The 12,546-nt window shown below is 43.7% G+C and overlaps 1 protein-coding gene across 3 annotated transcripts in view; it reads right to left on the bottom strand.

Moving 5' to 3' along the window:
- actr3b (actin related protein 3B) overlaps positions 1-11,461 on the bottom strand; it is a 107,307-nt gene extending 95,846 nt beyond the window's left edge. For all 3 annotated transcript variants that reach the window (XM_033044193.1, XM_033044200.1, XM_033044210.1), the window contains exon 1: positions 11,270-11,461. In XM_033044193.1, coding sequence (XP_032900084.1) covers positions 11,270-11,313 — 44 coding nt within the window. In that variant the 5' untranslated portion in view covers positions 11,314-11,461. The remainder of the gene's footprint in view (positions 1-11,269) is intronic.
- Positions 11,462-12,546: the final 1,085 nt, after the last annotated feature.

Raw genomic sequence — 12,546 nt, 5'->3', positions numbered from 1 at the left:
GCCGCCCATATCAGAATGGAAGTGGCTAAAATAAAGAAGGTAGGGGCTGAATTCCATGATTATAGTTCCAGGGGAGGTTGGTGGCCATTTAATATGTTTGGAAGGACTTGGGGAATTATTGTCCACTATGGATTGATTGTATTACTAATTGTGCTCTTAATTTGTCTGTTGCGATGCTTATGGCCTTTCTTATGTACTCTGCGAGGACTGTAATTGTTATCATCAAAAATGATAAAAAGGTGGGAATGAAAAGGTTAAATGCTTTTAAATATATAAAAGATATATAATGGAATCCTGGACTAGGTTATAGCTTATATTTCGTTTCAAGCAGGCCTTTTCCTGCAGATTGATAAGAGAGAGAGACAAGCCCGGGCTTGCCACAGGTTGCTGTGTATTGAGACAATGACCGATGCCTTAGAAATGTGTGTACCAATTGATGAGACGAAAGAAGTGCAGACTTGTCTCAGTGATGTATATTGAGACAATGACCGATGTCTTTGAGATGTCTTGTCTTGAAAGTACCAACTGATTAGATGCCTTTGAAATGTGTCTACTAAATGACAAGAGACAAGCTCAGACGCATCCTGTGGTAATGTGTATTGACTATCTCTGACCATGACAAACATCTTTGGAATGTGACTAAGTGACAAACACACAGGATAAAACATCATGCAATTCTTTCTTCGTTGAAGTGGTGGCACGGGGGAAGTCAAGTGTCTGTGTTGCTTACTTGATTGGTGCACCTCGTCACTTCCCGGCCAATGATCAGTAAAGCTTGAGTTGGTCTAACTAACGTTTTTGTGAGTTTCTGTTTATTAAGTAGTGAGCCTTATCAAATGAACCATGGTTAGACCCTGAGGGACATGCAAAATATCCAATGCTCTATTTTATAACAAAAGGAGTATGGAAACACTGAACAAAGTGCAAAAAAAAAATGGTGGGACAATACAAGAAAGGAAAGGGCTTTAAAATAAATAAAGATATTAGATAGCTTGAACATTGAAATGTTTCTGCTTGTGACGTCATGAATACATACAGTTAATAAGTCAAAGAATGAACTTGGGATAAAGTACATTTTCCTACAAGTACAACATCTCAGATATTCAATATCATGGATGCATTTAAGGTAAAGCTAGATAATCATATGAACAAAATTGGAATAGGAAGGTTAAATGAAGCATTATCACCCGGACAGTTAGGTTAGGTAAAAGACAAGGTGCTAGAGGAACTCAGCGGGTCAGGCAACGTCAGTGGAGGGGATGGCCAGAGCTGTTAAGTAATCTGGACAATATGCATGTAAGCAAATTCTCTGCAATGAAAATCTGTAGTGACTATGGGGTTACAATAGGGAACAGAAAAAAGGATTAATGCAAAAAGTAGCTCCCTCAAAATTTCAGTGGTTCAAATTCTGGATCAAAACTGTTTTGATGTAATACTATATTTTTGCTTCTCCTTAACTTAAAATGCCGTCCAATCTGCATCAATGTAATTAAACTACCACTAATTATTACAGCAACGACCCTGAGGGACATCATAACTGATTTTACTTCTGAACAAATCATTATTGAAATCATAATTACACCACTACATTGTTTAAAAAATAAATCAGGGTGTTAAACTATTCAGTGATTGAAGTTATTAATATTATTGTTCATTTCTTGTGAGGCAAGGAAAAATTATATTAATTTCAATGGGACAATGTTACAACAATGCGCGTTCCACATTTAGCTCACTTTCATGTTCATTGGTACTTATCCAGTTTATGGGATCAGGACATTGCTGGCAAAGCCAGTGCAGCCACTGTGTCCATCGCTAATGGACTTTGAGAAGGAGGAGACGGACTGTCAACTTGAACCAAAGCTGATCTTCTGATGAAAGTATCCTTAGACTATGATTAAAAGGGAGTTCCATCATTAAGAGTTAACAACATATTTCCCATTCAGGATGGCTTGCTGGGAGGAGAAACTGAAGGTGGTGCTGTTTACATAATCTTACTGGACATACCCTCTTTGATGGTAAAGAACATGGGATTTAAAGGAACCGTCAGAGCAGTCCAGGTGAGTAACTGCAGTGACTTTTTTAGATGGTACACACTTCAGCCATTGTGTGCTGGCGGTGTGCATTAATGTTTAGGATTAGGGGTCGGGTACCAATCAGGCAAGCTACTTTGTCCTTGATGATATTGAGCCAAGAGTGACTGGAGCTGCATTTGTCCAACTTGCTTCTTATTTGGGTCTTGTAGATGGTGGGAGAGCCTGATGCCATCAGGAAACACATCTCTCATCACAGAATACCCAACCTCTGAACTGCTCCTTTAACTGTAGTATTTATGTGCCAGGAACAGTTGACTTTCTGGTCAATGGTGACAACCAGGATGATGATGGTAAAGGTTCGCCCACAGTAATACCGTTGAATGTTAGGGTAGACAGGCAGACTCTCCGTTGCTTGAAATAATGATTGTTTTCCCACTTTTGTGGTGTTAATGTGTCTTGCCACTTATCAGCCCATGCCAGAATGTTAAAACCACATAATGCTTCATTTATTGAGGATTTTCAAAGGGTATTGAACAATCAACAGCCAATATTAGGTCATTGATAAAGCAGTGATAAAGAAAATGTTTGGGTTTACGACCTCCAACAACTACAACACTTTTCTTTTGTCTAAGATAGGATTCCAACCGAAGGAGTGTTTTCCCTATTTTCACTCCTCATTTACCTTAACAAATGCAAACTGACTTCCCTTGATTAACCTGCACCTTCCAAAATGTTGATTTATTTTACCCATCAAAAATGTGTCCAATAATTACTCTACCACCTATGGAAAATGACTGGTTCATGCTAACCAAATGGTCACTTTCGGCTAGTCCCATCTAACTGAATTTGACCCATATCCCTCTCTTATTTACAAAATCTAACCATTAAAAAAAAACAGTAAAACCATATTAGCCATTTTCCATGCAAACATACAGCTAAGGAGCAGAATTAGGGTATTTTTGCTCCGCCATTCAATAAATTCACAGCATATCTGATTGCTGCATCAACGCTGCAATATAGGATGTGTTTAGAGGGATAAATGCAGGCAAATGGGACTATCCCAGAACGCCAACTTGGTCCACATGAACAAGTTGGCTGATAGGCCTGTTTCCATGTTGTATTGTTTTATGTAGCAATGTTACAAAATTTTGAGATTTTAAAAATCAAGTCTGCAATTTACCCATCAGATAAAGCAGAAAAGAAGTTTAATTTGACACCTAATTCACTTGCATATCTTCAGTATTAAAAACGTTATGGCCATTTCATACTCGGAAATTAGCATCTTGTTCCCTATTGCTTTTCCATTGACTTAACTCAAAAGCTGTGATCAAGGACAGTCAAAAGCCCATAACTTTCTTAAAAATTAAGAGAACTGAATGAAATTTTCAGTTATTATAGATTGAAGCATTCTGAAACAAATATGAAACAATCTTACTTGGATGACCTGAAATTAAAGCATATAATTAGTTAGTTACCTAATTGTAGCTAATTACTAAATTCAATTACTAGATCTAAACATTTATCAATTTCTTAAGAAAAGGTTAACATTTTTAAATAGCCTAAGTGTCCAAATATCATTCACACAAGAATTCACAATATAACATGATTTTAAAATCTCATTGTCATGAATTTATAGGCCAAATGGAAGGAATTTAGTGTTTAATTCCCGTAAATTAATGGCCATTTTAATCATCTTGCGAGTAGGATTTTGTGGAACGCGATCATTTGGAACGTTGCGGTTGCGGTTGCGGTGAATTTAAACCCCATATCGGCAGGAAAAATACTGCTGGTTCATATGGGGCCTAAGTCACCTTTTCGCAACATAAAATTTTGATTAAAGGCATCCTAAGAAGCACGTTTATATGTAAAATAAACGGCTTTCCTTTACCTGTCCCATATGTAAAATCCGTCCCCGTTGTCGGTGTTGACGGCTTTAGAAGTTGATTTTTTATTTACTCCAGCTATTAAAATATCCAGTGCAGTTGAAAAAAAACTTAATAAAACCGATGTCGGAGCGATTATTCTTCAGCAGCTAAACAGCCTGACAAAAATCGATTTCAACAGGCTGGGAAAAACCGGCATTTTAAACCCGCCCCCCTCTCAAAGGTGCCAAAGTGGTGCACACGGGAAGTGACAGAACTGCAGCGTCGCTGAAGGTAAGTTTTGTAACATACCTACTTTATGACTCTATAAACTCTATGTTAATCTTATTAATACCTCTCTTATTTTTCTCTCCATAATTCCAATACTTGCTGTTCTTCCTCAACTTCTATGCTCACTTGCTAAATCACAACCATTTATCTAGCGTACAAAGGTTTCATATTATCTTGGAATTTGTCCCATTGTGCTAGGAATTAAAAACCTTCCTCCTGCTTGTTGTCCTGAGCCACACATCAGTCTGAAGAAGAGTCTCGACCTGAAACATCGCCTATTCCCTCTCTCGATAGATGCTGCCTCACCCGCCGAATTTCTCCAGCATTTTTGTCTACCTTCACACTTTCATTTAAACCTTTTTACCTCTATTTCTGTGACACTGGTAACAATCTGGAGATTATTACCTTTGAGGTCCTACTTTATTTTAAAAATCACATTCCTTACATCCCTGTTATCTAAGTCACCCTTCTTTCTCTGTTTCTAGTACCACAGCCTTAGGCTTTGACCTTGCCTCCTCAGACTCAATGATATCCATTGTCTGGACATCCGGCGGCGCTGTTGCTAGCTGCCTCCGCCCACGGTCTGGCTGTCTTTTTTTATTTTGTTATATTTCAAGTGTGTTTTTTTTGTTTTTTCTGGGTTTTTTTGTATTTTATGTGGGGGGGAAGCGGGTAGGGTAAGGGGGAAACCGTCCTTCAGTCGCTTCCTGGCGAGGATGTGGCTATTATCCGAGTCACGTCCTCGCCCCCCCCCCCCCTCGCGGCCTACCAACTGGATTGGCGCGGCCTTTCCTGCCAGGACCGGACCAGAGCTTCAGCAGCGGCGGCGAGGCTCTGGAAACTTCGCGGAGCGGGCGAGGCCTTCCAGGGAACGCCGCTTTGAGCTCCGGAGTGCTGGGCAGCTGCTCCAACATCACGGAGCTGTGGGTGCAGAGCTCCCAACGCGGGCGGCGCTGACTTTAACATCGCGGCGTCCTGGGACCCTTTGCCGGGGGTTGCCAGCGCGAATCTCCGCCTAGCGCAGCCTGTGAACATCGGGAGCCGCGGACTCCGGTGGAAGGTGGCCGACGAGAGGTTCCCGGCGAGAGGGCCTGAACATCGGGCCGCCCATAACGGCGACTACAGGGTGCTCGGGAGGCCCCGACCACGGGTGAACATTGGGGAACATCGACGGGGAGGTTGACTTGACTTTGGTTCCTTCCCTCACAGTGGGGAACTTTGGTGCTGCTGTGGGGATGTTTGTGTTGTGGACTCCTGTGTTATGTGTTTTGTGTTTTTTGTTTTTTTTTGTACGACTGTAAGAGAAAAAATTTTTTGTTGTCTCTTCATTGAGGACAATGACAATAAATTAAATCAAATCAAATCAAAATCAAATCATATCCTTGATCTAGCACCATATCAGTCTGGAATCATCTGCGCCTTAACTAATCAACCCACTATTACAGTAGCTCTCCTGCCCTTTGTATCCCAATTTCAGGCAGCTGTCACAGAACTGGCTCAGGCTGTATTACCCTGATGAACCATCACTTTCTCTGGCATTGAGAAGTGATCATTAGTAAGACAACATACAGCATATAATTGTAACACCTTCCATGTCTTCCCTTTGCCTAGTGGTTACCCATTACCTTTCCAACCACCTCGTTGAGCTTTGTGGATGAGAGAAGCATCCTAAATTCTCAAACAGTAGAGAGCATATTGACTAGTTGCATCATGGCCTGGTTCAGCAACTTGAACGTCCAGGAGCAGAAAAGACTGCAAAAAGTTGTGAACACTGCCCAGTCCATCACCAGCTCTGCCCTCCCCACCATTGAAGGGATTTATCGGAGTCGCAGCCTCAAAAAGGCAGCCAGCATCATCAGAGACCCACACCATCCTGGCCACACACTCATTTCACCACTGCTATCGGGAAGAAGGTACAGGAGCCTGAAAACTGTAACGTCCAGGTTCAGGAACAGCTTCTTCCCTACAGCCATCAGGCTATTAAACACTACAACCTTAAATAAGCTCTGAAGTACAATAGACTATAATTATTATTATTGCACTACTGTTTGTTTTTTGAATATGTGTGTATGATATATGTGCATGTGTACTTGTGAGTATGTATATCTATATCTATATTACTAAAAGTCTGATCTTGACCACTTCCTGTTGTTCTGTATATTGATTTTAGTAAAAAACGCTGCCACTTACGGCTGTGTTTTTTGGCCATCTTACTCAGAGTTCCCCTCCGTTGCACAGGACAAGAGGATTTTTCCCATCGATGAAAAAGAAGAGTTATTAGTGTTTAAAAAATGTTGAGATTCTCTCTCCTGAAGGCCATGCCACTTCCTGAAGGACTATAAAACCCGGAAGTGTTGAATGCCTCAGTCAGTCTCTGCAAGATGGGGGAGCGAAAGGGCCACGTCTCTCAGTCTGAGCTGTGAATAACACTGAACACATGTCTACTAAACTGTGAGTGGTTTTACTGACCTGTCAGTGTCCTTAATGTGGTTTGAAAATATAGTTTGGAAATGCTAAAGCTGTGTTGCCTTTGGTTTGGAAATGCTAAAGCTGTGTTGCCTTTGGTTTGGAAGTGCTAAAGCTGCGTTGTCTTTGGTTTGGAAATGCTAAAGCTGTGTTGCCTTTAGTAAGTAAGTAAGTAAGTACATTTTATTTATATAGCATGTTTAAATCAACTCGCGTTGAAACCAAAGTGCTTTACATAGAAGAAATAATTAGGTTTCCGTAGATCCATAGAAAAATTAAAAAAGAAAAATGACACATTATAGAATTTAACATGAACGTCCCCCCACAGCAGAATCAAAATTTTCCACTGTGGGGAAAGGCACTAGAAAGTTCAGTCCTCTTCCTCTGTGATCACCCGAGGTCGGGGCCTATTTGTGGCCTCCGCAGCCAGTCCGATGTTTTCAAGCCCTCTTTCCGGATGATGGAGCTCATTGGGGGAAACACTCCTCAGCGGCTTGGAGTGTCAGGAACGGCCGCTCCCTCCCCGGAGACTGCGGCTCCCGATGTCCACAGGCCATGCTGGTCGGAGCTCCAACTCCGGCGATCTCGGCGAGAGATCCCAGGCTCCGTGGTGTTTTAAATCCAGCACCGCCAGCGGCTGGACCCTCCGCAGACCGCAGCTCCTCGGTGCTGGAGTCGGCGGTCACAGCACGGAGCTTACCGCACGGCAACCCGGTAAGGCATCGCCCGCTCCGTGATGGTGTTTCAGTGCTGCGCCACCGCCGAAGCTGGGGTTCTGGCCAGTCCCGACAGGAGACACCGCTCCAGTCCGAGGAAGGGGTGAAGAAGCAGCTCGGAGGGAAGCCACCTCTCCGACCAGGTAGGGACTAGGAAATAAAGTTTCCCCCCTCCCCTTCCCCCCACATAAAAGAAGACCTCCAACAAACTTTTTTTTTTTAACAAGACTAAGAATAAAAATAAAAAAGGGTGAAAGGACGGACTGCAGGCAGAGCAGCCATACACAATGGCGCCCCACTCCTGCAGTCCGCCATGGTTTGGAAATGCTAAAGCTGTGTTGCCTTTGGTTTGGAAATGCTAAAGCTGTGTTGCCTTTGGTTTGGAAATGCTAAAGTTGCCTTGCCTAATTAAGGTTGCCTTGCCTAATTAGTTGCCTTGCCTAATTAAAGTTGCCTTGCCTAATTAAAGTTGCCTTGCCTTCTATATAATTAAAAGTCTAATCTTGACCACTTCCTGTTTGCGCATTATATTGATTTTAGAAAAAACGCTACCGCGTACGGCTATGATTTTTGACCATCTTACTCAGAGTCCCCCTCCGCTCATCAGGTGCCAAGGATTTTTCCCATAGATGAAAAATAAAAGAGTTATTAGTTGTGATTCTCTCTCCTGTCAATCACATCATGAAGGCCACGCCCCTGCTGGTGGGAGGGGGAGAGGGACTATGAAACCCAGAAGTGTGGGCGTGGCTCAGTCTGCAAGATGGAGGAGGGAGAGGTCATGACTCGCTATCTTTAGTGGCCTTGCACCCAGCTTGAAATGGTATGAAACTGCACTTGAATTTTGTGGCCTTGCACCCTGCTTGAAGTGGTAAGAAACTGCACCTGAATTTGGTGGCCTTGCACCCTGCTTGAAATGGAATTTCAAGGAATAGCCGTGAGTCAACAGCCAGCCCACCAGCCATGAGCGAGTGAGCTGCCAGCACAACAGGCTTGAGTGACTGAGCCGCCAGCCCAAGAATCCATTTGGCCCACAATGCCCATACTAGCCCTCTGGAAACCAGTCCCTTCAGCCCACAACACCCATACTAGCGCTCCAGAAAGCCCCCCCCCCCCCAGCCACCAACATTGGAATTGGTGGCGAGGTAGAATTAACTTTTTTTTCTCTCTCGTTTATCATATTGTTTACAATGTACTATGTTTACATATTATATTGCGCTGCAGCAAGTAAGAATTTCATTGTTCTATCTGGGACATATGATAATAAAACACTCTTGACTCTTGATATGCATTCAAGGGTTTGAACCGTCCTGCCATGCCTCCATTTCATGTAAAAAACACTCAAGACCTCCTATTGCCAACATGTAATATCTAGACGCATTGCTAGTCTGCCTAATTAAATAATAATGTTTTTCTCCTAAATGTAACCCTTTTTTTTTAATACCAGCATCATCACAGCAAAGCCCCTCATAACTCCAATGCCTTCCTTATTCTTCTACATTAATCTCCTTGCAACAAAGGCTAATATGTAATTTACACATTACGCTGAAATTTTACACCGGGAGCCTGGGATCTTGCGACGAGATCGCCAGTTGAGCTCCATTCGGCGCGGCCTTGTCGGCTCCGGAAGCCACGGTCTCGAGTAGGGAGGCGGCCGTTCCAGGGTTCCCAGGCCGCTGGGAGGACTCTCCCGACGCCGGAACATCATCACCCGGCGAGGACGGCCTGGAACATCGGGCCTCCGTAGAGGCAACTGTGGAGGCCTCAATAGGCCCGACTATGGGTGGACATTGGGGATGGGACTGGACTTTGTGCCTTCCCCCATAATGGGAACCATTGTGGGGGGATGTTTTTTATGTTAAAGCTATTTATTATTATTATGTTTGTATTCCTTTTTTAATGTGCTGCATTGGCAAAAAGAATTTCACTACATCTAGGTGTATGTGACAATAAATCAACCTTTGAACCTTTGATCTTCCTAACTGTTGGCTGCACCTCTGGGCATATTATTGAAAAAGCACAGCTTGACACCTCTGTCAACAATTCATTCTAACACTTTGTTGCTGATAAGCCAGAGTTGGATTTCCCCTCAATTTTGTGAACCAGGCATTTCTGGGCAGTGTTCCACTCTAATTTATAAGATGCCAAAGTTACTTGAACAGCTTGGCTGGAGATGCAACTTGTTCTGGATCACTGATATGCAACATTATGGCCTTTATTGATGCCACTTCCTCTGTTTCTTGATTTAGTTTAATTTAGGTTATTATTGTCACATGTAACGAGGTACAGTGAAAAACTTTTTGTTGCATGCTATCTAGCCAGCGTAAAGGCCATACATGATTACAATCATGCCATCCACAGTGTACAGATACAGGATAAAGAGAATAACATTTAGTTTGAGAAAGTTCATAAAGTCTGATTAAAGATAGTCTGAAGGTCTCCAACGAGGAAGATGGTAGGTCAGGATCACTCTCTAATTGGTGATAGGATGGTTCAGTGGCCTGATAACAGCTGGAAAGAAACTGTCCCTGAATCTGGAGGTATGCACTTTCACATTTCTGTTGCACTTGCCTGATGGGAGAATGGATAAGAGAGAGTGACTGGGGTGAGACTTTTCCTTGATTATAGGCTGGTCGTAAAATTTCCAGGTACCTTTAATTTAATTAAACATTCCAAAATGCTTCACAGATGCTGCATTAAAGATGTTAGGCCAATGGTTAAAAAGGATGGAAGATTTAACAGTGAATAAAGGGGAAGACATGAAAGCGAGGTGTAAAGTTTAAGAATGTTGTTTTAATTCTTGCTCAATAGCAACGGAAAACATAGCTCCTAAAGATTGTAAAACCTGGTAGACTCAAAATGCTGGAGCAACAGGCAGCATCTCTGGAGTGAAGGAATGGGTGACGTTTCGGGTCGAGACCTTTCTTCAGCTTTTCAGGTCGCGACCCTTCTTCAGATTGTAAAACCTGGGCTGATTATGAGGCCAGAATCCGATATGTCAAAGGTTTGAAGGCTGGAGGAGAATACAGAAACAAGGAGGTATAAATATCAGCTGAAATTTAATACCTACAGTGATGTGGACAGCTGAAGACCACAAAATGGGCATTTTTGCGACACTGATTGTCGGTCGTTTCAAATTACTGCCCCACCTGGTAATGCTGGAAATCTAATTTTTGAAATAAAAAATTCTGTTCACCTGAATTGAAAACAGAAACTTCAATTCACATTGTATCTTTCACACCCCTTTTCAACCGAAGTTTAGTCCATTGTAACACAAGAAATTCAACCATCAATTTAGACAGAATATGATGGATTGTGATAATGTCGATTAGGAATAAATATTCTGAGGTTCTTCAAAATGATGATACCGAGATTTTATTTATCCATGAAAGTCACTGAAGTGTAAACATTTTCTGGCTAAATCAGAATGTTGCTAAATTGTCATTTACTGAGCCACAATTGCACTTAGTACAAGAGGCAGTATCTTTATCAAGACACTAACAGATGCAAGGTCATTCGCATGCGTTAAATTGGATTCTGCCTGTGCAGAAGCTGCCTGAAATGCTGAGCATTACCATAACATTATGGGGGATTTAAAAAAAAACACAAATGTAATTTGCAAAAACACTAGCTGCTATTCCTCTAATCCCACTGTTTTAATTGCCCTGCAAAACAAAACATACTCTGGTGTATTTATTTATACGTGCATAGTTGCACCCATTGCAGTGCAAACAGGAGGAGTTGCTGCTAATGTGCATTTATATTTAAATATATATGTATATATATGTATATATATGTGTGTGTGTATGCTGCATTGGGTGCAACAGACGGGAATCAGCTGGGCTGTGACTGGCAGCGGGCGGGGCGGGGCGTCGGTGCAGCGCCAGCGCTAACGGCAACTTACCCGGTCCCGCAGTCAATGACACACGGAGGTAAATACCCGGCCATGCTGTCCGAGCCCGTCAGATCGGCGAGAAACTTTTTATTTTCTCCCTTCGTCCAACTACCGCGGGGCGACTGTCAGCCGGAGAACTCGCCCTTTAAACCACGCGACTGTCAGCCGTCAACCGCCGCCAACTGCCGCGTCGCGTCTCCGCAGTAACCAGGCGCCGAGCACTTCCGGGCTCAGTGCCGCTGGGGGGCGCTGCTACCCGGATCCTGCCAATGCTCAGATGCAATGGGACCCTGTGGAAGATAGAGTGTTACAATGGGGAAACTTGCCCACACCTGCCAACATGTCCCATCCACACTAGTCCCACCATGTCCCTCCAAACCTGTCCTATCCATCTACTTTTCCAACTGTTTATTAAATGTTGGGATAGTCTCCGGCAGCTCGTTCCATACACCCACCACCCTTTGTGTGAAAATTCATGACTGAGCACAGCCACAGCATGGGTTTATGAAAGGAAAATCATGTATCACTAATCTTCTGAAGTTCTTTCAGCACATAGAAACAAGGAACTGCAGAAGGTACACAAAATTGCTGGGGAAACTCAGCGGGTGCAGCAGCATCTATGGAGCGAAGGAAATGGGCGACGTTTCGGGCCGAAACCCTTCCTCAGACTGATGGGGGGTGGGGAAAGAAAGAAGGAAAAGGGGAGGAGGAGGAGGAGCCCGAGGGCGGGCGGATGGGAGGGTGGGAGGAGACAGCTAGAGGGTTAAGGAAGGGGAGGAGACAGCACGGGCTAGCCAAATTGGGAGAATTCAATGTTAATGCCATAAGGACGCAAGGTCCCCAGACGGAATATGAGGTGCTGTTCCTCCAATTTCCGCTGTTGCTCACTCTGGCAATGGAGGAGACCCAGGACAGAGAGGTCGGATTGGGAATGGGAGGGGGAGTTGAAGTGCTGAGCCACCGGGAGGTCAGGTAGGTTATTGCGGACTGAGCGGAGGTGTTCGGCGAAACGATCGCCCAACCTACGCTTGGTCTCACCGATGTAAATCAGCTGACATCTAGAGCAGCGGATGCAGTAGATGAGGTTGGAGGAGATACAGGTGAACCTTTGTCGCACCTGGAACGACTGCTTGGGACCTTGAATGGAGTCGAGGGGGGAGGTGAAGGGACAGGTGTTGCATTTCTTGCGGTTGCAACGAAAAGTGCCCGGGGAGGGGGTGGTGCGGGAGGGAAGGGAAGAATTGACGAGGGAGTTGCGGAGGGAGCGGTCTTTGCGGAAGGCAGAC

The sequence above is a fragment of the Amblyraja radiata genome, chromosome 2 (assembly GCF_010909765.2).
Source record: "Amblyraja radiata isolate CabotCenter1 chromosome 2, sAmbRad1.1.pri, whole genome shotgun sequence".
In the NCBI taxonomy this organism is placed as follows: Eukaryota; Metazoa; Chordata; class Chondrichthyes; order Rajiformes; family Rajidae; genus Amblyraja; species Amblyraja radiata.
The sequence above is the reverse complement of the archived record's forward strand: the minus strand, read 5'-3'. Positions and strand labels throughout refer to the sequence as shown.